Source organism: Vanellus vanellus (genome assembly GCF_965231255.1).
Source record: "Vanellus vanellus genome assembly, chromosome: 9".
NCBI classification, from domain to species: Eukaryota; Metazoa; Chordata; class Aves; order Charadriiformes; family Charadriidae; genus Vanellus; species Vanellus vanellus.
The window spans coordinates 2,019,969-2,046,034 of record NC_138914.1 but is presented as its reverse complement, the minus strand read 5'-3'; the positions used below and the strand labels follow the sequence as shown (position 1 = coordinate 2,046,034).

The window sequence follows — 26,066 nt, the reverse complement described above, 5'->3', positions numbered from 1 at the left end:
AGCAGCACCCGTCTCCCCTCTCCTGCGCTAATCTCACATCCCCATCACCAGGAGTCGATGTTTACCTATTCTCCCCAAAAGTGAAACAAACATTTATTAACATGTATAACAGGTGACAGGTATTTTGACGTTTACAAAAGAAGCACTGCTAATTAAGCAGAAAAAAACAAACCTTGAAAACACCCACCCACCACAAATACACACGTACGCGCAAACGAAGTCTCAATCAGATCTGAAAATCACTGAAAATTAAAATATTGAACACACACGACGTCTTCACTGATTCATCCCTCAGAGCTGCTCCTGAAGTCCTCAGCTCGCTCCGGGTAATCTTCAAAGCAGAACACCACGATATCATTACACATGTAATAATTAGTGACTCGGGTGAAATATTTATTAGCAGTATCGCTTTTCAATTAAGATTTTTAGCTGTGCTGAGGTGCAACAAGAGCCGCTTGGTGGAAAGCAAACTTGCCGAGAGCCTCAAGTCTGCAGGGATTCGTGTGACTCGCACGGCTGCGGGGGCACAGTGGTGCCTGTGTGTGGCTGGGGGGACACCAAGGACACAGTGGCATCTGCTTGGGGTTGTGGGGACACTGAGAGACAGTGGTGTCTGTGGGGGCACCGTGGGCACGCTGATATCTCTGTGTGGCTGTTGGGACGCCATGGGCAGAGCGGTGTCTGTGTGTGGCTGTAGAATCATAGAATTGTTGGACAGGACCTTTAAGGTCATCAAGTCCAACCTTTAACCTGCCCTGACAAAACCACTTCTAAACCATATTCTGTAGGGACACTGACGACACAGTGGCATCAGTGGGGACACCGAGGATAGAGCAGCATCTGTGGGGACACTGAGGAGACAGTGGTGTCTGTGTGTGACTGTGGGGACACTGAGGACACAATGGCATCTGTGGGGACACTGAGGACACAGTGGTATCTCCGTGTGGCTGTGGGGACACGGCGGGCACAGTGATATCTCCATGCAGCTGTGGGAACACGAAGGACACAATGGCACCAGTGGGGACGCAAAGGACACAGCACTGTCTGTGGGGACATGAAGGACACAGCGGGTGCCTGTGTGGGGCTGTGCGGCCACGGAGGACACAGCTGTGCCCCGCCGGGAGCACTCCCGGGCGCCCGCCCGCCCCTCCGCCCCCCGCGGCCCTCCTCAGGCGACGGCCATGGCGGCGCCCCCGGCGGCGGCGGCGGCGCGTGGCCGGCCCCCAGCGGGCATGCGCAGCGGGGCCGCTCCCCGGCGCTCGCTCGCTGCCTCGCCCCCCGCCGTGCAGCACCGCGGCCAGCGCCCGCGCGCGCGGGGCGGGGCGGGGCGAGGCGAGGGCGGGGCGGGGCGGCGCGGGGGCGCGCGCGCGGGCGCGGCGGCGAGCGGAGCCGGAGCCGGAGCCGGAGCGGGGCAGAGCCGCGCCGCGCCGAGCGGAGCCACCGCAGCCCAGAGCCGGCCCGGCCCCGGCCGAGCCTACCCGCCGCCGCCGCGATGCTGGACCCGTCGTCCAGCGAGGAGGAGTCGGAGGAGCTGGTGGAGGAGGAGAGCGGGAAGGAGCCGCTGGCGCCCGCTGCAGCGCGGCTCTCGCCCAGCCGCCCCGGCGAGGGCCCGGGCGGCGGCGGCGGCGGCGGTGCCGGCGGCGGCGGCGGCGGCGGCAGCGGCGGTAGCGGCGGGGGGCTGCAGCCGGGCGGGCGCGGCGGCGGCGCGGCGCGGCCCGCCAGCCCCAGCCCATCGGTGGCCAGCGAGAAGGAGAAGGACGAGCTGGAGCGGCTGCAGCGGGAGGAGGAGGAGAGGAAGAGGAAGCTGCAGCTCTACGTCTTCGTCATGCGCTGCATCGCCTACCCCTTCAACGCCAAGCAGCCCACCGACATGGCCCGCCGGCAGCAGAAGGTACCGCCGGGCTGCGCGGCCGGGCCCGGCCTCCCCTGCCCGCCCCTGCCCGCCTGCCCCCGGCTGCAGCCTGCCCGCCCCCTGCCCGTCCCCTGCCCGCCCTTCTGCCCCCTGCCCGCGCCCCTAGATACCCTCCTGCCCGCCCCCCTGCCCCTCCGCCTCTGGCCCGCTCCCCGGGCCCGCACCGGGCACCCCAAGGGCAATCCCGGCGAGGGCACCTTGGGCCCGCAGGGGTGGGCTTTGCTGGCGGCAGCCCCGTCCCGGGGCGCGGGGAAGCCCCCTGCCCCTCGTCCCCCCTCCGTGCTGCTCCCCGCCGCGGTCTGCCGCGCGGAGCCGGTGCGCTGACATAGGGCATTGCTCCCAGTTACGCAACGTTGGGATTCGGGAAGTTTGGGATGTTGGCCGTCTAAAGGTTGTCGAAAGGAGAGAAATGGGTTATGTTGCTGGAAAGCACTAGGCTGGTGCCCCTGCCTCCTGCAAAGGGGCTCTGCAACTCCACGCTCGCTGCAAAGTTTGCTTAACTGGGAATGCCGGAAACTGAGTTGGGGAGTTACCGAGTCTCATTTCAACTTCTCCCAAGTGTTTATGCATGGTGAGCTCCCCAACGCCGGCTTCCCGGCAAAATGTGGCAGCAGAGCCGTGCGATGAAGTCGCTGCCACAATCCTGACTCTTCCTCCCCGAGTGCGTCACCGCAGCAGGGCCGTGCGCTGCTCCGGGCAGAGGCCGGGCTGGAGCTCCACACCGGCGCTGCCCATCCCGAGGAGCCATACTGGAGCTCATTTCTCCACTGAAGCACAAGCTTGTGGGGCAGGGAAGGAATTCAGTGTCTCTGGGATGCAGACACGGGTGCCTTCCAGTCAGATGCAGCCAACTTTTTCCCCGTGGCAGCCAGAGTTAGGTCCGTGATGGGACACAGGTCTCTGGCACAGCTGGTGGATTGTTTTCCCTGTTTTCAGTTGAATTTCTTAGACTGCAGTTTTAGCCTTGATACCGTTCTGTGTTCACAAATGACCTTTACAAATCAGGCAGACTCCTGGATGTATTGATGCAAACGACATTCAGTTCTGCTACACCACAGGACTATTATTAGTCATTGCAACATACGGAGGTAGGAAAGTGTATCCGTACTGCGTGTAGTTTAAAGGCAATATAGGACAATCTGGTGTTGCTGGAAGGTTGAATGATCTGCTTTTGTGTGCTGAGCAAAGTGAGCAAAGACATAGCCAGGTTTGGAGAATTTTTAATAGATATTTTTTCCTACAACCCTTTTTTTGATCAGACTGTGGGTTTTCAAAGTCGTCTTGGCTTTTGTTTCCTGTGCAACTTCTTCGCGTTAGGAAAAGATGGAATTTAAGCGATCGCTAGTTTTGCAGAAATTAAAACAAGCTAAAATAGGTGTGTCTTGGGGGCTTACCGTCTCCCCTCAAACCTAGCAGTGAGATGGAACTGGGGAAACCGAATTTCAGTTGACAACACACGTCAAATTGAATTCCCCCGTTTTAAGGTGAATTCATTCTGCGTTTTTGTCTTCTGTATATCCCTACATGCAGTTGTCATGCTGGGAGTAAATCCTTGCCCTTTTTCCTTAGCCAAGACTCCCGTTGAAGTCAATTAAAGGACTGCCAGAGCCTGGAGTGTGGTGCTGGCCTCCATGTGCTCCGCTGCTTTCCTCGCGCATCCCTCTGGGGAAGCCCACCCGTCCTTCCCTGGCGCGAGGGGGACCGGAGGGGGACGGTGTGGGACCGAGCTTCTGTCACAGTGGTTCTGCCAGGTTGGATGGTCTCGAGGGGGGCTTTGAGTATTGATGGGCTTTCGGTAATGATGGAAATACAAGGTGCCTCAAGACTTACCAGGTTGGAGCAAACGCATTTTGCTCCTCAGGGGAAAAGTGAGAGAAAACCAGGTTTTGGCCCTGCTCTGATGGGAGCTGTTGCCTCAGTTTCCCCCTCAGAAGGGGGGAGGTAAACTGCTTCCTTCTCCACGTGCCATTTGCCTCTCCGCCCTTACAGCCTGCCATTTGCAAGGGAAGGGTTTCATCCTGGATGGAATGGGACGCAGAAAAACCCTCAAGCGTTGTGGTTTGCAGTCCCCGCGCTGCACGGGGCCGGCGCGCGGGACCGCGCTCCCGCCTCTGCTGTCGGTGCCGGATGAAGAGGCTGCGGAGAGGGGTGTTTGATGCACTGCGCCTGTGGGCACCCTGCAGACCTGACCCCGCCGATCTGCCCGCTGCGGTCGCTGCCCGCGGGTGGGACACCCGGGAGCCCCACTGGGGCTCTGCCGAGGCGTGGGGACCAGCCAGGCTTCACGGGGGGCTGCTCGGACCCCACGCCTGCATCAGGGAGGTGCCGGGCGGGCACCGCAGAGGTGTTTTGGCAGAGCTGTGCAGCGGTGAGGGCTGGCGACCCGTCCCCAGCCCCATTCAGCAGGTCCTGCCCAGCGCCGGGAGGAGGAGGAGGAGAAGGAAGAGGAGGAGGTCTGGCCTCGCCTGGGCCACAGCTCTGCCCTGTAGCACAGGAGATGCTGCCACCTCCGAGCAGAGCCCGAGCGGGTGACCGTGGCTTCGCAGGTGAGGCCGTCGCCCTGCAGAGCAGCTGCCTGGCACAACCCAGCATCTCTGGGTGACCCAGTAAGAGCCAGCCCATCTCCGCGGGCGGACCACAGGGCCCACCGAGCTCCTGGAGCCCAGGCTGCTTCTGTCGTTTCATCCGCTGCTTTGCAATTCTCTTGGAAAAGAGAGCGATTGATTTTGTTGCAGTCACAGCACTGAAGTTCTTGCCTGGGCTGAAGATCCCCGCGGTACTCCCCTGAGGTGGGTAATCCTTCCTCCTTGATCCTGCAGCGCCGCTGTATCGGAGCCGGCCGGTACCCGGAGCCCCGGGGGCCGCGCGTTACGGCGGCGCGACGCAGAGGCACCGCGGGTACCGGTTGTGTAGCAGCGCGCCTGTGTGTAGTGCTCGGCAGCTGGAGAATGCAGCCCGGTGTTCTACAGCGCTCATCAACCACCTTGGAATAAAGGGAAGTGTGTACTTAAGGTGCTGTTGCAACAGAAAGATAATTACATGTGGTTTGACAAATTATAACGTATATGAGAGCTGTGGAGATGTGTAAATGGACGGCATAGCCGGGTATATACTGCACGTGGGCATGACAACGTGGCTTGTTTATATCAGTGACAAACTCTGTTTCAGATTTCAAGATGAATTGTAGTAAATGCCGCTCGGAGCTGGTATTTTTCTGATCCTGACACCCCAGAAATTCCAGCAAAAGAATAGAAATTGTTTTTTAGATCAGTGCGTTCAAGCCTATACCTCTGCTTCAGCTTTACCCTGATGTTTATGCGGTAAGGCTCCACTTGAGCAACTACACATCCATGATGACTACCTGTAAGCTCTTTTATTTACATCTCACTAGCATTGCTAAGAAAAAAAAAAAAGGTAAATTAGATACCTGCCTGTGCTGTCTAACTTCCCGCTTGGATTTCTTTTTGAAGCTGCTACTGACTTCCCGGCACGTTTGACAGGCAGACAATGGTCTGCAAGATACTCGTCCCTTAAAAGCTTGGTGAAAATAGGGAGATCCTTATTTATCTCCTACCCCAGGTGGTAGGAAGGTGGCAGGGTGCGGGCAGCCCTTACTAGACACTGGAGAATCTGAGCAAAAGACCTACTGAATGGGTGGTCCAGGAGGAGAAGCTCCCATCGGCGCTTACACCTTGCTGGACTCCGAAGGCTCCAGCCTCGCGACGCAGCTCAGGAGGAAAGCGGCTTTGCCAGCTCTGTTGCTCTCAGAACAACGTGTTTTGGTACCGCAGATGGCACTTAGCTCGGTAATTGCTTGCCCAGGATGTATTTAGTCTTTTCTCTAGCTCACGCTGACTTGTTGGAAGTAGAGTTGAGATGACCAGCCACGCTCCATGCCTCTCCCCGCTTGATCCCAACCGTCTGGAGCCTTTGGGAGGAGAGCTCAGCCGGCAGCCTGGGAAAGCCGAGCAACGTGTATGTCTCCGTAGTGATGCAAACCAAGCACTCTTGGATGTGGGTTATACCTCTTGCTAAATACCTCCAAAACACGGCAGCCAAAAGGCACAGCGCGAGCCAGGAATCGGCGTATTGCTCATTCAAAATAGCACAAACCGGCAGATCTTCTCCAGATTATCACCAGCCCCTTGAAAACACTCGTTGGGAAAGGGGCAGCAGGAAGAGCTCGTTAGGAGATAAAAGGTGGAGAGCACGTTAGGTCAGGCGTCACTGCAGCGGTGGTTGCCATCACCTGTGTTTCTCCCCGCAGAAGGAGGGAGGAGGCGGGCGGCATGGGGGAGAGTAAATCAGTTCCGAGCGGGATAAATGTGGGATGAAAAAAGTTCCAGCTTAGTTGCAGATTACTGGAGCTACTCCTGGGAGAAGTGGCTTGTGATTTGGGTCCTTGTGTAAGCCTGTAGGATGACGTCGGGTGCATTAGCAAAATTCTCAGTCAAATTCAGCAAAGCGCTTAAGCTTGTGCTTTCCTGAATGGTGATTGATTTAAGCGCGGTGCTTAATGCAGAACAGGTGTGAGGGATCAGAAACTCTGTTAAATCGGTTACAATGCATCTTAAAATATCAAATTTCTGCCATTTTGGCATGCATGCAGATGCCACAACAGTTAGGAACGTAGTAAAGCTAGTGCAGCCTTCCAATAGTCACGTACTTCTTCCCTATCATGGGTTGCGTTGTTACTCTCACGCCATACTTATACGAGTTCTCTCTTTAAAGCCGCTGACACACCGTTCTTCTGGGACAGGCTGTGACTCAGGTGGCGTTGGGACTTGTTTTACCAGCTTTCTGCTGGAGGAACTGTGATTTAATGGTCAGCTTGTGCCCTGTTGGCCCCAAGAAACCCTTAGAGATGTGGTGTTCTCAGCTCTGGAGGAGAGAAGAGGTACAGACGATGCTCTGCTTGTTCTTTGTCCCTTGGTTGCTCTCTGGTGCTGTTTAAGAAGGAGATACAAGGTCCAGGCAGGTCTCAAGCGTGAGCTGGACACCCTGCACAGCTCTGTAGTTGCAGCAGAGTTCAACCCCATCCAGCAGGGCTTGCATGGTAGTAATTAGCGCTGTGCCCGTAAAAACCCGGCAGAGTATTTGGGGGCTGCCTTCGCCACTTCACTGGCTGGGTGTGGGCATCGGCCACTGCCACCACCAGATGAGAGCTGTGCGTGTGGCTGGGCTCGCGGCTGGGGCTGTCCCCGGGTCAGCTCTGCGCTAACCCCGACGCGAAGGTGGAACTGCTGCTTGGAGAGCGTTGCCGCGGGGCGGGAGGTCTGGCACGTCTGAGCTGCGGTGTTCCTTAGCACTGTGGAGTGCAGAATGCGATCGTTGTGCTCAAGTTGTCTGGAAACTGCAGAAAACGGTTATTTTCAGTTAAAACACTTATCATTTATTTTGCCAGTGCCTTATCTTAATTTAATTCTAGCAGATATTAAATATTTGTCATACTTTGGCTATTTATATACTTGCAGCTTATTGGATTGGGAAGCAGGTAATGAAATAAGCTGCGAGCTTGGGCTTCGGCTGTTGTAAAACTTCACAGTTCCTGATCTGTAGCCCAACGACTCAATTATTGTGGGTGGCACCTCTCGGGCCAGAGACGGTGCGAACTAAGTGGAGAAGACTCACCAGATCGTGCAGCTCCAACCCCTGCTAAAGCCCGTCGTTTCCAAACGGTATTATTTATGGCCCTGCTTTGCGTAGTCTAGACGCTCTCCCCGAAGCACTTTGCCTTCTGCACAACTTGTAATTCCTTCTGCTGAGTGATGAGTCACTCGTTCTCCATTCACCTAAGTGGGAAGCGGTCAGCAAGTCATTTCCCTCTGTAATTTTTTGTTAGCTGGAGAAGTATTTAATTTGGTTTTAGTGCGGTTTCGCAGTGAGAACCCAGCCATCACAACACCGCTACCAGCAGCGAACGCGTGCAAACCCCTTACAGCCACGGCCGATGCTTTAGTCCAGGGGGGCGCAAGGTGTACGCCCTGCATCTAGTTAATTATGTAAACCCGATTGATATGTTACAACCGATCAGTATAGTAGAACCAATAAAGCTGTTGGTTGGTGGCGATGTGAATTCAGCCAGTGGCTTCAGCAGCTCTGGGGTTTCACCCACAAAGTGGTCTCTAGGAACCACCTATATTTTAGTCTGTCTTTAAAAACTAAGACTAATTAAAGCAGTAGAGTTCCCTTAAAACAGCAGATGAGGGGACCTTCCCTGGTGGTGAGCAGGTCCTCTCTGTCACCCAGGAGGATGGGTGGCCCCTCAAAGGTCTTTCCTTCCTGGAAACAGAGCAGGGCGAGGTGCGAGGGAAGGCGACACCTCGCTCCCCAACTCCTGGAGAGCCTGGTGCAGGCGTGGGAGGACAAGCCGAGTTACCTCCCGGCCTTGGCTGCTCCACACAGCAGGCGGCACCACTGGCTCCCAGCTGGTCAGAATTGGGCCACTCTTCTCGTAGGGCATGCTTTGGGCTCCAGCAAGCAAGGTCCAGCTGTGTCTTCATGAGGGTGGGAGAGGGGAGAAGCAGGAGGTGGCAGGTTCCTGGGGAGTTTCCCTGCATCATTACCTTGTAGGTACTGAAAAAAAAAATACACAGAGCATCCCAACCTTGTGCTTGCTTTGGAAGAAGTTATTTGTGGGTGCGGGATACTTGGGGCGCTTTGAGTGGGTTTTCTTCTAGGTTGGGTGGGCATCATTCTTAAAACTGGATGTAAGTGCAGTTGCTGAGTGTTTGATGTGAATGTGTGAAGTCGTCGTTTGAAAAGGTGCTTTTAGTGATGATGTTTGGTATGGTTTGTCTGTGAGTCAGGCAGATAAAATCAGCTGTTTTCTAGAATTTAAACACCTGAGTCAAAATGTCATGCAAATGTTTATTCAGCTTGGGGTAAGTGATGCCATGTTTGTAGTTGTCATAGCTCAAAAGCTCTCTGTCTCACAGTAAGGTTGGGAGCTTGAACTTTTAGTTGTGTGAGGTATATAATGACCTTTGTGAGGGGACATTAGTATGGGCCACCTCCAGCCTGGAGGGGTTGGAGAACTGCCCCAACACACAACTCGATGACTTGGGCCATACAACTCAATGACTTGACCCATGTGCTTCAGGACAGTCGCATGACTGTGACTGCTTAAGTACTGAGCATCTGCCTATACCCAAATGTTAGTGTTTTGATGAAGAAACTTAATGAAATCTAGGTTTAGTCATGTATTTCCCTAGTTTAGCATAGAGTGTTTTTTTTTTTTTAATGATGGTGCTGCAGTGTTTATCTTTGGGGACTGGAGATGCAGTGTGCGGATCCTGAAGGAACCCCACTGACTTTGGTAGGACTTTGGGCTGATACCACACGCATTTGTACTGATACCCTGGCAAACAAGGCTGCCCACTGATGGTCCAGCAGTGGCCTTTTGTAGTTTCATGTGCTGAATCAGGGTGATGTTCACCCAAGGGCAGGGTGCTCCTTGTCTTCAGAGTATGATGAGACAATCTTCACGTCTAGCTTTGTAGACCCTCTGTTTCCATCTCCTGCTCCTTTTTCGGGTGGGATTTAGATCAGCACTTGATGATTTAGGACGAGCACTGGCTATGAACTGGATCTGGTCCTGTACAAGCATGGAGCAGAATGAGCCCATCACCTGCTGGTTGTCTTCAGCCTGGGGAAGGATCATGGCCTCATGATCCCCAATAAATTTTTTTGCAGTGGAGAGGCAGCACTTGTTTTGGATATTGTTGTTGCCTCATGTACTTCTACAGGAGAAAGAAGCCCTTCATCCAGAGCAGCCGCAGCGCGGCAGCATGCAGAGGCTCAGCTCAGTCCCTCGGAGTGGGGCTCGAAGGGGGTGGTCTTGTTCCCAATTGCCGGTCTGGCGCAGGGCAGTAACGTAATAGGGAGGAAAGGCCAATTTCCAGCCTCACACCCTGAGGAACTACTGATAGAAGAAGCTATTTGTTAAGAAACGTCTTATTGAAGCAGTCTCACACGTTGCCTTGTGAAGAGCGTCAGCGGTGTCTGCTATAGCGTCTGAATTTGATCCCGAGCGCCCGCGGAGCTGGAGAGGATGGCGCTGGGAGTTTGCGGATCCTGTGAGTTTGTAGTAACCCCTGATGCTTAGTAGTTGCAACGCGTGTTTGCAATCGATGAGGTGCGTGGGGCACACCGGTTCTCCCTTCCCTGGGGAATTTATCGTGTCACCCGGCCAGATGATGCTAAGTCGGCGTTGCCCGGAGATGCAGAAGGCTGTGTGTTGGGGTGCAGGATTTTACCATCCTGAGCACCCCAACACGCGGCTGCAGCCGCGTGTTGGGGTGCTCAGGATGGTAAAATCCTGCACCCCAACACACAGCCTTGCCCACCTCCCTATCACAGGGGGGCAGCCCCTTGCTTTCCTTGCAGCCCCTCGGGGAGGGGCGGCAATTTGCCTCTTCTGGGAGGGACGTTCATGCACGAGGGTCATTTCGGAGCCTGGGGAGGTCACAGCCGCCGTACAGGCTCCGTCTGGGAGCAGGAGGGGACGGGCTAGCTGTGCTCCCTGCCTGGCTGGTGGCACCCCAGCGAGATAAGGGGATCTAAGTTTTATATTTGGCTGTCGGAGGGAACGGCAATCGGCGCGGCTAAATACAGCACCGCGCTCACTGGAGGGAGAGACGATGTTGGGGAGATACCATGTTAGTTCAATAAAGAGGCAGATTTGGCGTCGGAAGCTTATTTTTTCCTCCTGTGTAAGGAATGCTTTTTTCCGTATGTGTCCTCGCTGTCCCTTCTACCACCTCTCTCATTTCCAACAGGACTGGTGCTTTGCTCGGAAACAAACTCCTGTCCCAGGGAGAGATTTGTGGGGGTCCCGTCCAGCCAGTCGGCCAAGTAAAACAAAATACTGCAAAGGCGCTTTGGGAGGAGGTTTCTGGGCTCGCTGTGGCCGGTGCAGGTGGCTGTGGAAGGGAGAAGCTCCTCCGCGAGCAGCCGCCCCGATGCAGCAGCCCGTGTGCCCTTCGGTGGTCCCCTCGGATGTCCCTGTCAGATGGGGAGGGGGAGGGGGGGCTGGAAGGAGAGGGGGTTCAGCCGTTGCGTTTTGGGGATAAAAAACAACGGATGATGTGGGAGCAATTAAGCGAAGCTGTTCAGAAGCTCTGCTGGGACTGCTGGTGGTGCTGAGAGGGGCTGGCTTTTGCAAGAAGGGGGTTTCGCTTTGCCTGGTTTGCTGTGGGGAGGGTCCGCGGCTCTCGCCCCTCAGCAGCCGGAGGCGATGCAGGCGTCGCCCAGCCGGAACATCAGGCAAAGGGCAGGTTTCCCCTAAGATGCCAAATAGCCTTTCCCGGTTCGGCAAGAGGGCACGGATGCTTTGCGCATTGCACATGCTGGGTTTGGTTTCTATTGCCTGCGCCCCCAGATTTCCCCTCCCTCCCTCCCTCCCGGCAGACTGCTCCCACCCTTCTTGCGACCAGAGACAACAGACGCGTCGCTGCCGGGGAAGGGAGCTAATGGGGTGACGCAGCAGGAGCCAGCTGCTTGGCTACCTGCACGGTGACAATGCAAGGATGAAGGAAGGACACAGCCAGCACTTCTTCAGCCACCGGCGAGGCTGCGTGACCCGCCAGCGGTGCGCGCCACAAAACCCCGGCGCTCTGCCTCCCGCCCCCAGCACCGCAGACCACCCTCTGCCAGCGAGACCTGGAGGCAGAAGCCATCTGCTGCTGTTATCTGGGGACGCGCAGCTGCCCGAGCCGCACGGGGTCGGGTTTTGGTGCATAGCCAAGAGCTAGCTGGAGTTAGGACTGCAGAGACTTTGTGTGTGCTCAGTCACTCGTGAGGGCAGAGCAGCTCCCGCGCGTGAATCGATGCCGCTGCTCTGCGGCGGGAAGGAGCGGGGAGCCGGGCTCGGCCGGGGGAGCGTGGAGCTGGGAAGTGACAGCTTTGCTCCTTCCCTTTCTCCGGCCTTTGGTGCTTCGCTCTGCAAATTTTCCCCCTCCAGAGGGTATCTGGGAAGGAGCCGGGGCAGGGAGGAGCGGTTGCTCGCAGCTCCGAGGTGCAGCTGCCTTTTCCTTTTCCATCTCCTATTTTCTCTGCAGCAGGCACAGCCCGGGGCCGTGCAGGGGTGGTGGGGAATGGTATTTTTCTAGCCAGTAGCTGTCTTGAGAGAGAACTGATGTCCTCAAAAAACTCGAGTTGATCATGCGGTGGTGGTTTACGTTGGCCAGGGATCTGTCCGGTACAATTTCTGCTCATTGGCATGTTCCGTGGACTTCAGTGGTGCCTTCTGCTCTTAAAGATGTTGGTTGCGATGCTCCAAAGACCCTGCCCCTACCTTCAACTGGGGTCTCATGGGTTTTATCTGCTCTGAGGGCTCCTCCTTCCCCAGGACCTCTTGTGGCATGTCTTCCCACAGCCTGAGCCGCATGCCAGGCAGGGAGAGAGCCTCGGGACGGTCGGGGCATTGGGTCCAGCCTCAGGAGGGAAGGCTGGGCAAGGAAAGCCATCACAGGGCTTGCTCTTTAACCAGTGAGCTACCTGCTTGCATGGGCTACCATGAGCCTGTACGGCCAAGACACGGGCATCCCCCCAGGGGTTCCACCAGCCCCGGGGAGAGGGTTCGGCGTCTGCGGGGCAGTCGTGCTCCTCGCTGCGGAGCAGAGCGAGCACACCTGAGGCACAGGTAGGAAACAGAGCACGCCGGTGGCAGCCTGAGGAGCAGGCTCAAGCGGGTTTGGGTTTTGAATTCCACTTTTAAACCTCTCCTTGTGCTTGCTGGTAAATGCTGTTACAGGTGCATGTGTGCACGTGCTCGTGCTGGGGTTGAGCTGAGCCGGGCAGGATCTCCGTGGGCGCTGGAGAGCAGCGTGGTTAGGGACTGTCCCCGAAAATAGTGGCAGCCACTGAACTGCCCGCACTCCCCTGCCACACGCGTTGCTGGCTGCCGTAAAATGGATGTTTGTTTCTTTCTATGGCTATTTCACATCTCTGCTGCTGAACTTGCGTTTGGAGTTCCTCAAGCTCACACCTCCGCAGCCTCCGCTGTAGAGCTCCTGCTCGGTGTGTGTTTCATGCAGAAGGACGCGTGTGATAGAAAGCCTTCCTGTAATCTCATCTCGCTGTAACCGCTCTTCTCTCAGCTTCTCTCTCGCACCAGAATATTCCTGTCTGCGCAGAAGTCACCCCAAAAGTGAATCAGATCCTGCTGAGCGGGACAGTCTTCCCACCACCTATTTATAGTGCATGCAATTACCCTCCATGCATCTCGGAACTCTAATTGCCTTTTTATTGCTATTTAGCAGTGTGTTAAAGGTTTTTGAATGCTCATGCCTTGTTTTCTCATTAGCTCTATTTATTCCTCCTTTGGCTCCCTTCCTCAACCTCATCAAATTTAGCATCTTCTCCTTGCCTTCGGGGCCTTGGGCAGCTCTGCCGCTTCTCACTTCTTCTCCCGTGTCCTTTCTCATGTTGCTGCTCCAGATGCTCCGCGTTCCCCCGTCTCGCTCCGACGTGCTGTCGGAGCCCCTCTCCTGGAAGGAGCTCTGTGCTGCCCGGCCGGCGGCCCCTTTGCTGGGCAGGATGGTGCAGACGAGACGCCTCGACATCTCCGAAAGCGGCGTCCTTGTCTCAATCGGGGCTCGTTAGCGTGGCGAGGCTGCCCAGGCAATTAGGGGCAGGTACACCATCTGGGAATGGGGAGCGATGGTCAAGAGTCTGGAAAGGAGCTGGTAATAGGGACTGGGAGTTGGTAAGCAGGGTGGGAGACGCACTGTGGCTTGAGGTCCCCTGCGTGGGTTTGTTTTGCCAGGGTGGCCCAGGAGGTGCTGTGCCACTGGTGGTCCCCATGTGGCACGGGCCCTCTCTAAAGCCTCACAGTGTCTTGGGCTGGGGACACGTACGACTGGTGTCACTGGGATTGCTTTTTCAATGCTTCGTGCGTATCCCGTACCTGTTTTCACCTACCTGTTCTCTCTGATGGCCCCAACAAGGTGGGCTTTGTGCTGGTGCAGCGCCTGGCACCCCGCGTGGGTGACCGGGGACAAGCACTAGCCTGGGTTTGTCTCGTATAGTCTCGGAGTGCAAAGTCCTTTTCAATGTTATTTGCTTTATGTTTTAGCCTTGTTGTGTGGCATTTCCATAGCTCAAATTAATTTAATTATCCCCCGAGGTGCTTGCTTGCTCACAGTTGTCCGGGACTTTATGGCCCTCCTCTCGTGTATTGTGGAGCCCACACAACTCTGAATCATCAGTAAATGTAATCACGGTGCTTGATGTTTGTTCTTCCAAGTCCGTGATATATACAATAAATAAAACCGGTCTTACACCAATCTGGGCCTCCCCTTTTGGCACCTGTTATGTTCCAAAAAGCTTCCGAGCTGTGTACAGCCCCGCCACTCAACCCTAACAGCGTTCGTATTGACCGGAGAGATTAATATTTTATGGAAAATTGGATCAAAGGCTTTCTCGCCCTATAGGTAATTTATGGCCAGAGCTCGCCTCCAGCAACCATAGCACATCTGCCGAGCGTGCTGTCAGCTCGGCGAGGACTCGGTGACGGGGCTGAGTGAAGCAGCCTGCGATGCGCTGCGGGTCGTGGGCTCGGGGCAGGCGAGCGCTCCGTGCTGCCAGCCTGCATCCCTGCCTGCGGCTGCCACTTGCCTGCGGCCACCGCTTGCCTGCGACCCGGCGGTGCTCGCGAGGTGGGCTGTGCGGCGCTGCCCAGGCTGGCATCCCCACCGGTGTGCTCCAGCCGAGTCGGGGGGTTCCTCGGTCAAAGAGCAAATTACTGAACTGAAGCAGGGACCAGAGGTCTCTGGTCTGAGAGGGGGTTTGCTGTTTCAGGTTCCCTGTGATGCCGGGCGAAAGCGGAGGCAGAGCTCGGCAGTTTGGGTGCTGGCTGGGGGCTTGGGTTTGGGCTAGGGTGCTGGCTCAGCTCCCTGCTCGCTCCTTCATGCGCTCGCACAACTCTCCAGATCTTTCTCAGGCTGCCATCAATAAAACGGTGATGAAAATACTTCTCTTTCCTCCACAGAGCACTGGAAGATGGTGGGAGCTTATGAGATGCTGAGTGAATGGCTTAGCGCGGGATGCGCGGGTCCCCGGGAGCACTGGGACCGGACTCGGTGAGAGCGGCCGCGCCGTAGCTCAGACACGCGCAGACACTGAGCATCCACGGGCTGCCCCTTCTGCACTGCCGTCTCCTCCGAGCAGCCTCTACAGCTGCTCCCTCTTATAAGACGACAGTTAATAGTCTTGCATAATTCATGCTTACAAGCTGTACCCACTTGATGATAAAAGGAGACGATGTTTAATATACACACGTGGGGCTTCGTATAGATCTTAACAACTCTGCACAATAGCCGTGGACCCTTTCCGCCTCTCCCTTTGGGGTTGGGAAGGTGGGCAGGAGCGCGTGGCTTGCCCGCGGCTCCCTCCTCCGTCGTCTCCCGAGCTCGTGCTGGGCGCCGCCATCCCTCGGGAGGGCGCAGCAGGGAGGGTCGTGCTGTGATGCAGAAGCAGGACGGGAAAATCTCCAGCCTTATCGCTCCAGTCTTCTCTTTCCTTTTAACGCTCTCGCAACCCAGTGGCTGTGCGGAAGGAGGGCCGCCTGGAGCGCTGAGCCCGGCTCCGCGATGCTGGGAGCCTGCGAAGCCCCAGAGGGGCGCGCTCCGGCTGCGCGTGGATGCGCTCCGGCTGCCCTTGCGTAGGGCGCGCTCGCTGGGAACCGCGGCCTCCAGATGTTCATCCTGCGGTGACGGCTAAGGCTCGCAGGGACAACCGCAACGGGACTAACGAGAGGTGGGCGTTTAGACTGGCGTAACGGCTCAGCTGCCCCCCACCCACACCCCCCCGTTTAAGCCCACAGGAACAGGAGAAGAGCGAGACCCCCGATTCTTTCCTCTCAGAGAGTCGGTGGCCAGCGAGAGGCAGATGGCTTGCTATTTCTGTGCCCTTTCGTTTGATTGCTGCAGGTCTGGGAGGGAGTTACAGCTGCTCCAGTAGTGTGGCAAATCGTCTCCGTTTATCTCGCTGTGTTATGCCTCGATGATGTCAGATGGTCTCTTTACATTGCGTATACATCCAGACTAAGCAAATCGCAGTGTTTTCTCCATGAAAATTTAATGATGAAAGATGACACTAAGTGATTTTTTTTATTACTATTTTTCTATAACCAGTTTTTTCATTTGCTGTATCACCCTCACGCTAATGGTAATAATCTTTCCTTGCTGTGGCTCAGGAGAACAGATGTGCCTTTTGAATTATTTTTTTTTCACCTACACAGAATCTCTCTTTTTTTTTTTTTTTTACAGCTCTGATGACTTGCTTTGCAATGCTGTGACCTATATTCAAGGTGAAACTTGTGATAAATATTTCCTTTGGGGGAGGGAAGCACAAACATGTTTTTGAGAAGATTAAGGCCCGTTAGGCAGCAACCCTCATTTCAATTAGACGTCAAAATGCAAATCGTCCAGGCTTCAGCATATGTCAAGGTGAGAGTAGAAAGGACTTTAATCCATTCTGAGATTACGATGAAATCCTCGTGCGCTTTAATTGTTCTTGGTCAATTATGCTGGCTAGGAATGGTGTGGGGATAAGCCACAGCTGTGCAGGAAAAATGATATTTTTGTCATGCGTTAAAAGGCTGTCTGGCTACGTGTAGTACTTGCTCGCCCAAAGGTCTATCATCCCTCAAATGAGAGCAAAACAACTCTGAAAGTTGCGGCTGTAATGCCGGCTCCCCTGACTTTAATAGCTCCATTATTATTTTTTCATTTTTGCACGGGGGGTTAGCAGGTACGTGGTGCGTGAGCCGGGCTGCGGCGTGCCCGGCGCAGGGGCACAGGCTGCGCTTTTGGCTTAGCATCTCTGCCTCCCATCTGGGGGATACGTGGGGGCACGGTCTCCCCTCCGCCCTGCCCGCATCGCCCCGGGCAGCCCCGGCCACCGGGGATGCAGCACCGTGTGCCCGCGGTACGCGGCCCGAGGCCTCGGGGTGGATGCAGAGGACGTCCCGTGCTCGAAGTGTTCCCGCCTGCCTGGTGACGCTGCTGCCTCCGCGCCTTTTGACCAGAAATGCAACGGTAACAACAGAACCCGGATGGGTTTTTTTAAGGCTGGTGCTGTGGCGGTGCATCCCGCTTTGGGCGTCCCGGCCGGCAGGGTTTCTCTAGATGGCCTCTCAGCGCTTGTGGTTAAATCGGCTTCTTTCACGGGGAGGTGTCTCAGAAAGCGGGCACTTTCTTAAAGCAAGGAAAAAAAAAAAACCCTCCAGCAAAGGCAGGTGCAACACGGGTGCCACCACTGGGCCCTCCCAGGTGACCCGTGGGACCAGCCAGCCCTGTGTCACCGACCCCGGTCCCTGTCCCAGCCCGGAGCCGGCGTTGCTGTGGGAAGGCGGGGGAGCTCGTTGCGGGGTGGCGGGGCACGGGGCAGCCCCCGGGGCTGGAGGCAGCTCCACTGGGTGCCCCGTGGCTCAGCGCCGCGGAGCGGGGCCACAGCCGGGACTCGCTGAGCATCGGTGTCACCAAATAGCAGGACTGGGGCTTTTCCCCCCCCCCCGCCCCGGCGCTGGAGCCTTGGGGAGAGATGGCGCCTGGAGCGGAGAGCGCAGCTTGCTACAGCAGAGAGGGGCATGTTAAGCCCAAGGCTTTGGGGGCTGGAGGGAGGAATTGCTCACACGGGTGCTTGGTGTGGAGCCGGTGGGTTCTTGGGAGGCTCTCCTTCCCTTTGCTGGCTTTGCAAGCGTGAATGAGAGAGCTCGGGTGGTGGGAAAGCTGTGAAGTATTTTCTTACCCTCTGCTTGAAGAGATAAGTTACAGTTTTACAAAATGTAAGGTAAATGAAAGATGATGTTTCTAGTCTTCAGTCTTTCTCCTTTTCATATATCTGCGTCTCCTTCTGGCTTCTCAGCAAACATCAATGAAAAAATTGGGGGTGAGAACCAGCAAAAAACAACTTGGCCCCGTTGCAACCATGCGTACAAGGTCATAGCTGTTTATGTAGCAAATCTCACAGGACTTGAAAAATGTCCTTGGTGTCGTCTTGTGCAATTTATCAGGGGTGTTTATGGAGTCACACCGCTACTTTGCACCAGAGATGGCAACCAGACGCTATGGTTGTACATCGTGCATCTTTTTGTACCCAGCTTGGATGACTAAGATTTGTAGATACAAGGCTCATAAGCTCAATGAAAAAATAGCAAAAAAAGTGAATTACGCAGCTATTTTCATAGCAAAACACTTGATCGTGGTCGCGTGTAGACTTTGCACTAGAAAAACTGCTGTAGGCAGAGAAGCTCTATAAACGTCCCTGTTCTTGGGAGCTGGACCTTGCCTGAAGGGCGTTCCCGGGGACCCCACGTCACCCCCTTCCCGAGGGAGCGGAGCAGCCGCGAGTCCCCGGGGGCTGCCGGGTTCCCCCCAGCCCTGCAGGGTGGGGGGCGTTTCTGCCATTCAGCCCTGGGCATCGCTCTTGGGAGCTGCCGGGAGGCAGGGACCCAGCCGAGGTGGGAAGGGCTGCGAGCAGGGAGGCAGAGGCAAGGGAACAACCTTCCGCATCACGCGGGCTGCTGCTGAATCACTGTTTACGCTGTCTCTGTACCTGCTGACTCGATGCGTGGAAATAGGGTACCTCTATTTTTAGTTCTTACCTTGTGCGTTCATGCACGCGCACGCTGAAATGAGACCTCTTGTGATGGGAGCGGTTTCTTGCCTACACGGGGGAAAGTATTTCAGAGTTGTGGCACAGTAACGATTCCCCATTTCTTCCCTTCCTAACCTCATCTGCACGAGGGGAGAGGGGAGGAGAGCCGCTCGCGCGGCGGAGCGGTGGTGCGGCAGCGTGGGACCCACCCCAGTGCCTCCGAGCTGCCTCGGCGCCGTCCTGCCCCGCTGCCTCTCTGGCACCAGAATTGCAGCTGCCAAATTTTATTCCATATCCTGCTGGCTTCCTTTAGAAGCTGAGCTGGCACCTAAATGTGATCTATCAACTATTGCAGCAGGACCTCATCTGTGGTTTCCTTTGCCTGTCTCGCTGCTCCTTGATGCCGGTGGGGCAATATCGAGCTCTATCAGCAGAGGAGTAGGTCCCAAGATGAAAGCAGCGCATTTGTGTTGGCAGGAGCTGTGCGTTGGCTGCTACCTGCTGCTACAGTTAATTGTGTTGTGAAAACAGGCGCTGCTTTTGCGTACGAGCTGGGACACGGAGGTGAGGTAAAGTGGTGACTCGCCAGTGGCAAAAAATCACATCATTTTCACTGGGGCCAGGGTCTGGTTTACTCTGTTAGCACTGCACGGAGCAGGAGTGCAGAGGTGGTTACTGGTGGAATATTCCAGGGAAAACGGTGCTTTCTCATCCTAGCGTATCGGGATCGACAATGGCATCTTGGGAAAAGAAGACATGAAAAGTAAGTGCTCTGCTTTTAAAGGACTCTGTCCTCTGCATGGCAGCAGCTCTGTGGCACTGTCTGTCCTCAGCTGCTGTGACTTCAGAACCTGCCCAGGATGCCCTGGAGCCGATGAAATTATTTGACTTAGTGACGTTATTTAGAAGGTGCATTGTTCCCGCCCTGGTGTGCAGGGCGCTGGTGCCTGCCCCCAGAAAGCCTGGGAGCGGGTGCTGTTGCTCAAAGGGGCAAAATGGTACGTACCACAATAGCAAACTGGTGTGAGTGCTGTGTCCTGGCTGTACAGGGAGCATGACGAACGGCTCATCAGGATTCCTGCCTTAAAATCCTTCTGTCCAAAACCTTAATGCCGTATTTCCATCCGTGACAGTCTCCCGACTGCCCTCTCGGGTTTGCTGTCGGGAGGAGGTGGCGGGGGAGACCCTACGGCTTTCCAACGCTGGGCAAGGTTTGGCATCGGCAGGTAGGGATCGCGGCTTTGACCCCGAGGTCTCTGTAGCTTTGGTTTCTGGGAAGTCTGGTTGCTAAACTGCCGTCTCCCAGCAGGTCTCGTGTCCCAAACCTCTGGCAGCAGATCCTACAGCGGTCGCGCTTTCCTTACCCGGCTCGTTCAGAGAGTTGATTTCCAGAAACTAGCGTTGCCTCCAAATCCAGATCTGTTTCTCAAATAGTCATTTAACCATGCTGTAAGGGTTTGGGCAGGCCGGAGAGGATGACTTAGTCATCGCGGTGCTCGCTCCAGCCCAGCGATGCCTGATGTCTTCTGGCTCCTTTGCTGCTCTTCGTCATTACCGTGCCTTGGCACTCGCAGCCAGGAGAGCGCGGGTCCTTGCCAGACCCCTTCGTCTCAGGGGTATCGGGAATGAATCGGAGAGTCATAGAATGCTTTGGGTTGGAAGGGACCTTGAAGATCATCTCGTTCCCACCCCCCTGCCCCGGGCAGGGCCACCTCCCCCCAGCCCAGGCTGAAGCAGTCACTTGCATCGCTGCAGAGTAGTTTTCTGCCTCTGGAGCCGCTGCGCGTTCGCTCCTCGCTGCGCGCGTAGCCCCGGCTTTTTGCCGGCATGAAAAAGCTCGCTGAATTGTTTGGAAACTTCACAGCAGGAAAGAGTTTTTGTTTCTCGTACTCCGTGGTGTTTGCAGCCTGACTTGTGAGCTGTTCGCCGGAAGTTCACACGCGGGTACAGATGCGATGGCGTCGCATGGACTGTTTTTCCACGTGTTGGAAAAGGGCTGCCCTGCGGAGGGCCGTCACCAGTCGGTGCTGGAAACCTCCTGTGGCAAAAGAGGGGAGAAGGGGAAGGGGGGAGCTGAGGAGAGGTGGGAGGAAGGAGAAAACCACCGTTTGCTTCTGCTTCACCCGCCTGCAAAGAGACGAGAGGGGCCCGTGGACCTCCGTGCCAGGACACTTTCCCCAGCAGCTGGGAATAAGGTAGAGCAAGGAATCGGCGCCTCCCAAGGATGGGATAGTGCCACTCAAGAGAGGGTATGGAGTGAGGACCCTCCCAAACCCGTAGCCCGGACACTGGAGGGTAGTGCCTGGTTCCCCAGTGCCCTTGGTGCTGCGGCGCTGGCACGCGGGGCCGTGTTCTTCCCCCGTGGTTCCCTCCTTTCTTAGAGCACCAGCGATCTTATGAATATCTCCTTAGAGGAGCAGGCTTGGAGGGCTATTACTAAGTTTATATTGCAAAGCCTATTTGCTAGGTGGGTTTTCCTAAGCTTTTCAGAGGCAGATCCACCGTACCTCTCTTCTGGGCGGGGAAACACTGAAGATTTCGGCACCTAATGTCCTTTTTTTCTGGACCCCAAACTCAGATGCAAATATTTTCTCTCCAAAGATATTTAAAGCCGCTCATCCTGAGGCTGAATCGGTGTGCAGGGAGCCCCAGCTGTCCCCGAGGCTTCAGTTTCCAGCATTGTTCAGAGATTTGCGAATCGGAAGGGTGCTGAAACCAGTTGCCTTGAACTTCGGTGGAGAAGTATTTGATGGTATGTGGTATCTTGCAGAGAACTTCCCAGGTGCCTTTCCTACGTCGCTGGTACTTTTCCACCACTGATGCTACCGGTGGCCAGAGCTGTCTGCTTGGCTTACAGCCATCCTCTTATTTAAGGCACAGAGAAACCAAAGCAAAGGGAAGAGAGGCCGAGCACAACCTGCGCGGGGGAGGCGCTCCCGAATCGGGGCTGGGCTCTAGCTCTTTCCCTGCCGTGCCCAGGGAGATGCCAGCGGCTGCGCTGGGGATGCTCCAGTGCTCGACACGGGGTACGTGACGTCTCGGCAGACACCTGCGCAGAGGGCTCGCGGGTCAATACCTCCTTATAGCAAATCCATGTGTCTGGCTTGCCTTTTTGCTCTTTAATTGCCGCCTCCTTGCTTCCTATCTGCATCCAGTAAGCAAGCTGCCGTGATAGTTAATTACTCTTCTGGGTCGAGTGCTGTATTATAGTCCATTCTGTCAATACTAATTGTTTTATAGAAATATGAAGTACCACTTTCCCTTCCCTCCAAGGACTTTGAGATGCGATGTGGGCTTTAATGATATCATTTGCCCTTCTGTCCAGCGCGAGCAGGGAAATCTGATCTCCCATTTGCAACGGGCACTTAGGGTTATCTTGTGGAGAGCCGTGAGCGCTCCGCTTTTGGGGTCTGTTCCTGTGCCTTTCCGACGGAGCTCTGTCCCTGCCCTGGTACCTTGCCAGTGGTGTGGATTTATAACTAATCAATCGCAACCCAAGATCAGCGCGATGATTACCGTTTGTCCTGGTGAACCTAGGCAATCCTTCCTTACGCCGTTCCCTTCGCGGGTGGCATTCCTTCTTCTTGCTTCTCAGCCGTTGGTTTAATTAGTAGGTTGTGCAGAAGAATAAGTAAATAAGGTGAGGTTGTAGGTGGGCATCTCCTGAGCGCGCGCTCAGTAGCGTGTAAGGCTGTGACATAAGGAAAAATCCCCTTCTCGTGCATGAAGCACCTCAGCCCCTGGCGTTCAAAGGTATCTCCGCTTGCTTGTGCTGGCGCCGGGGGTCGAGGCGGGCATCCACTGGTGATGGTTCTTTGCAGGGCGATTTATAATTTTGGACGTATTGCCAGATAAACCCACATTCATTCATAATTAAAGAAACGTAAATTAAAATGTGCCCCGCATGTGTTCAGCTTTAGGTTAAGCGGAGTGTTTGTAGTGACTGATGTTTTGGGGCTGTGCTCTGGTTCTCTTTGCCTGGCTGGGGGTCGTGCTGTGAGCTTTTGTCGTTAGCGGTATTGCCCAGGGCAGGATGGGCTCCAGGCAGCACCCGAGGTGTGTGCGAGCTGTTGTGTGGAGGTGAAATTGGGAAGGGCTCAGTACCTGGCTGGGGGAAAGCCCCTTCCAGCGGGATGCTCTAGACCTGATCCTGACTGCTTTGCGTACCTGCAACTTCCTGCAGAAGCCTCAAAAATGAGATACGGGTGTGTCTGAGGTGCCGGTGTGATTTTGATGGGGACGGGACGGGTTTGTTGGCAGAAGGATGGTTGGCAGTCGCATCCCCTGGTGGGGCAGGGGGGATGAGCGCTGGGGGGATGAGCGGTGTCTTGGCCCTTCCCTGATTAGCACCTCCTGCTTGGCACGTGCCTCTGCGGTGCTCGACACAGCTGCAGGTACGTGTCTTAGCACTTAGATGAAGGTTTCACCTGCTCTCAGCTGGTTATACCAGGCAAAAGGAGACGGGCTGTGCAGGAGGAGGGCCCCACGCAAGGTTTGATGGCATCCCTCCGTCTTCCAGGGCTTCCATGGAGCAGAACCGTACTGAATTACACTTGCTTTCAGAAAACAGTGCAACTCCTGTTGCCGTCGACACTTTTCAGTGGCAAGCATGGGAGGGCAAGCAGCGGTGGAGGCATCGCAGACCCACAGGGCCAGAAAGGCTCCGAGGCTGAGAACTGGCAGGCGGGAATGCTGATCCGCGAGTCGAGCGGTACCAACAGCCTGCTGTCTGCTCCCACCGGCATGCCAGGGCGCTGGGCATCCCCGGGACATCCTTGTCAGGCCGAGGAATCTTCGTTGACAGTCTGAAAGTGCTGTATGCAGCATGAGATGAGGTGGCAATCGATGCAAGCCATGAACTGGGAGGTGACACAGCTTTTTTTTCTCTGGAGGAGGGTTTTTTTGCATATCGTGTGGGATTTATAAACAAAACTTACTCCAGTGTGGGCTGAATCTTTACTTTATCCCATTAAAATATGGGGCGGAAACTAGCTGTTTAGACTTGGTCTCGATCGTCTTAATCTGTGTTGAGAGCTGGTTGTTTTTGCGACCCGAGACTTGTTGTTTGGTTTGGAGTTCCCGTACATGCACTTCCCATCCCAGCTGAGCACCCTCAGTGACTTCTTTGCTTTTTTTCTCTGCAACCTTTAAGCAAAGTTTGATGTACTGCTGGTGTCACCTGCAGAAAATCCTGTTCCGTGACCTTAAAATGCATCCCAGCTTCAAACCTGCTCCGTCAGGGGCTTGAGAAGGTCTTTGCTGATGTCCTCTCTGCCGTATCACCCAGGCTTGGTGAAGGCTGCGTGTAAATTGGTCTCTGAAAACAGTTTTCTGATCTCAGCCACAAATCTGATTATGGTTACATTAGGGAATGGAAGCACGAGAAGCCGGGTCATCGCTTTAAATTTTAGCATTAAAGGTCAAGTTCAGTTGATTTTTAATCCTTTGACAGCAGCAGCGGCAGCTGCCTCCCGTCCCATACACCTGCAACTTCACGTGTGTCTACCAAGGCACGGGCAGGAGCTTAGGGATGGGGCAGCAGCAAGGCCAGCCTTTGCTTCTGGGCCTTCTCTGGGCAAAAGAGGCAGGAATGTCTCAGCTCCCAGTTTGTTTTGAGAAGAGAGCCTGGAGCTGCTGTCGCTCAGGGGGACCCGGCGCTGCTGCTTTGTGCTTGCCATCAGCGGGACGCTGGGAGCCCCAGCGCCGTGCGCAGACCTGTCCTGGGCGGGAGTGATGGCACCTCGCTGGTGGGGACCAGCGCCTGGAAACCTGTGGAGGATCAATCACCCCCAGGCTTCGGTGGGAGCGGGGCCAGCTTCCAGGCTGTGCCAGCTCAGGGCCTGTGGGACGAGGAGGTGGGTTTTGGGAGGGCACGGGGCCGCGTGCTTCAAAGTGAAGTGAGGCTCACACATGGACTCGGAATCGGACAGTGGTTTAGGTTGGAAGGGGTCTTGATGATCGCCTCGTTCCAACCCCCCTGCCCTGGGCAGGGACACCTCCCCCCAGCCCCGGCGCTCCGAGCCCCGGCCAGCCTGGCCTTCAACACATGGTCTCAGGGGCACGCAGCGGCTCAGGATGCCACCAACAATATTGTCGGCTTAATATTCAACTCCCGTCTTTGCAACCTTGGCGTGCGCTGCAGAGTCTTCTGTTAGCATTTTGGGGCTATTTCCTTCAGTTCCTTATTAAAATGCATGTGTTTTTCCTCATTTAAAATGATCATCTGTATCAAAAAGCTAATGATCACAATACCTGGCTTCCTTTTCCCCAACAAAGATGACAGCAGTGATATAAATCATTATGTTGCTGATTGTAAAATTGCTACCTTCAGGCACGTCTTTATTTTAGGGTTGGGTTTTTTGGCTGCCACAATTTACAAGAGAAAGACAGTTGGAAATTTTCTCCTTTAATATGTAGTTTTCACAGCTCTCAAGTCTTTTTATCGAGTCAAGCTGCTTTGGCTGCCAGGCTGGAAAGAGCAGAAGATTAAAGTGCCTTTTTTTTTTTTTTTTTTTTCCATATGCAGCTGTGCATATAAGTGTATTGTGGCTTTCCTGAGGTAAGATAAAGTCATAAAGATTTCCTGGTGGGCTTTTGCATTGCTCAGCTATTTTGGTCCATGCTGCAGTAGACAATGAATATCCTTTCCTCGGCACTTTTTGCCTGCCTGTTACAAGCCACCATCACCTTCCTGCGGTTCCTGGCGTGGCGGGTGTGGGACTGTGGACCCTCCTGGCACCGAGGTGCAGCAGCTCCAACAGGGCTGGCGTGTCCGGGGTCCTGCCCAGAGTTTGGAGCCAGCGGGATTTTAGTTGCTAGTTTTCAGAGTGAAATCCCAATGGGATTTTAGTACAGCATCGTATGGAAACACTAAGGACTGGGGTTTTTTTTCATTTTTTTTTTTTTCCCCTCCCACCTGTGTGGGGAGACGTAAATGCCTGTCTAGAAAAATCAGGAGCTGCGGAGAGTATCAGAAACGCCACCATCTGCCCACCTCCCAAACAGCCGAGGTCTGCGCTCGGTGGATGACGACAGCGGGCCCTATCAAGGGTATGGCTTGTCTTTAATTCTGCGTTACAATCCCTTTAATCTAGGATTATATCCAGTTGTTTCCTTCATGCAGGGTGTCTGCTGTCAGATAAAAGCAATCGCAGCTGGGAGGAGAAAGATGGCTTTGAACGGGGGCTGAAAACCTTGAGTATCTGCGGATGCGTTTGTCGGAGGCCTGAACCTATCTGGCAAAAAGAAGTCCAGGCAGGTGCAGGGGCTGACGGGACCCCCCAGCTCTGATAGATGAAGACCCTGGGAAGGCAACCGGTTGCAAATGAAATAGTAATTGCTTTCCCCTCGCTGAATGAAATCTTCTCTGAGGCGATTACGCAGATTAAAGCTTCCCACTGCAATGTACCAGAATAAATATAGCCTGCACCTCTCGCGAGGGCCGCCGCGGGGTGCCTCCTGCCAGAACGGCGGGGTGGATGGAGTCGGGAGTAGAAATCCGAGAAGAATAGGGCTGGGAGGATCTCGGGCTATCCGATCATCTTCCTCC

The 26,066-nt window shown here is 55.1% G+C and overlaps 1 protein-coding gene across 4 annotated transcripts in view; it reads left to right on the top strand.

The window, feature by feature from the left end:
• Positions 1 to 1,492: 1,492 nt before the first annotated feature.
• The window catches only part of CADPS (calcium dependent secretion activator), a gene marked incomplete at both ends in the record, with an annotated part of 221,813 nt that continues 197,239 nt past the window's right edge, over positions 1,493 to 26,066 (top strand). For all 4 annotated transcript variants that reach the window (XM_082487726.1, XM_082487723.1, XM_082487724.1 and 1 more), the window contains one exon: positions 1,493 to 1,891. In XM_082487726.1, the coding sequence (XP_082343852.1) occupies positions 1,493 to 1,891 (399 nt within the window). The remainder of the gene's footprint in view (positions 1,892 to 26,066) is intronic.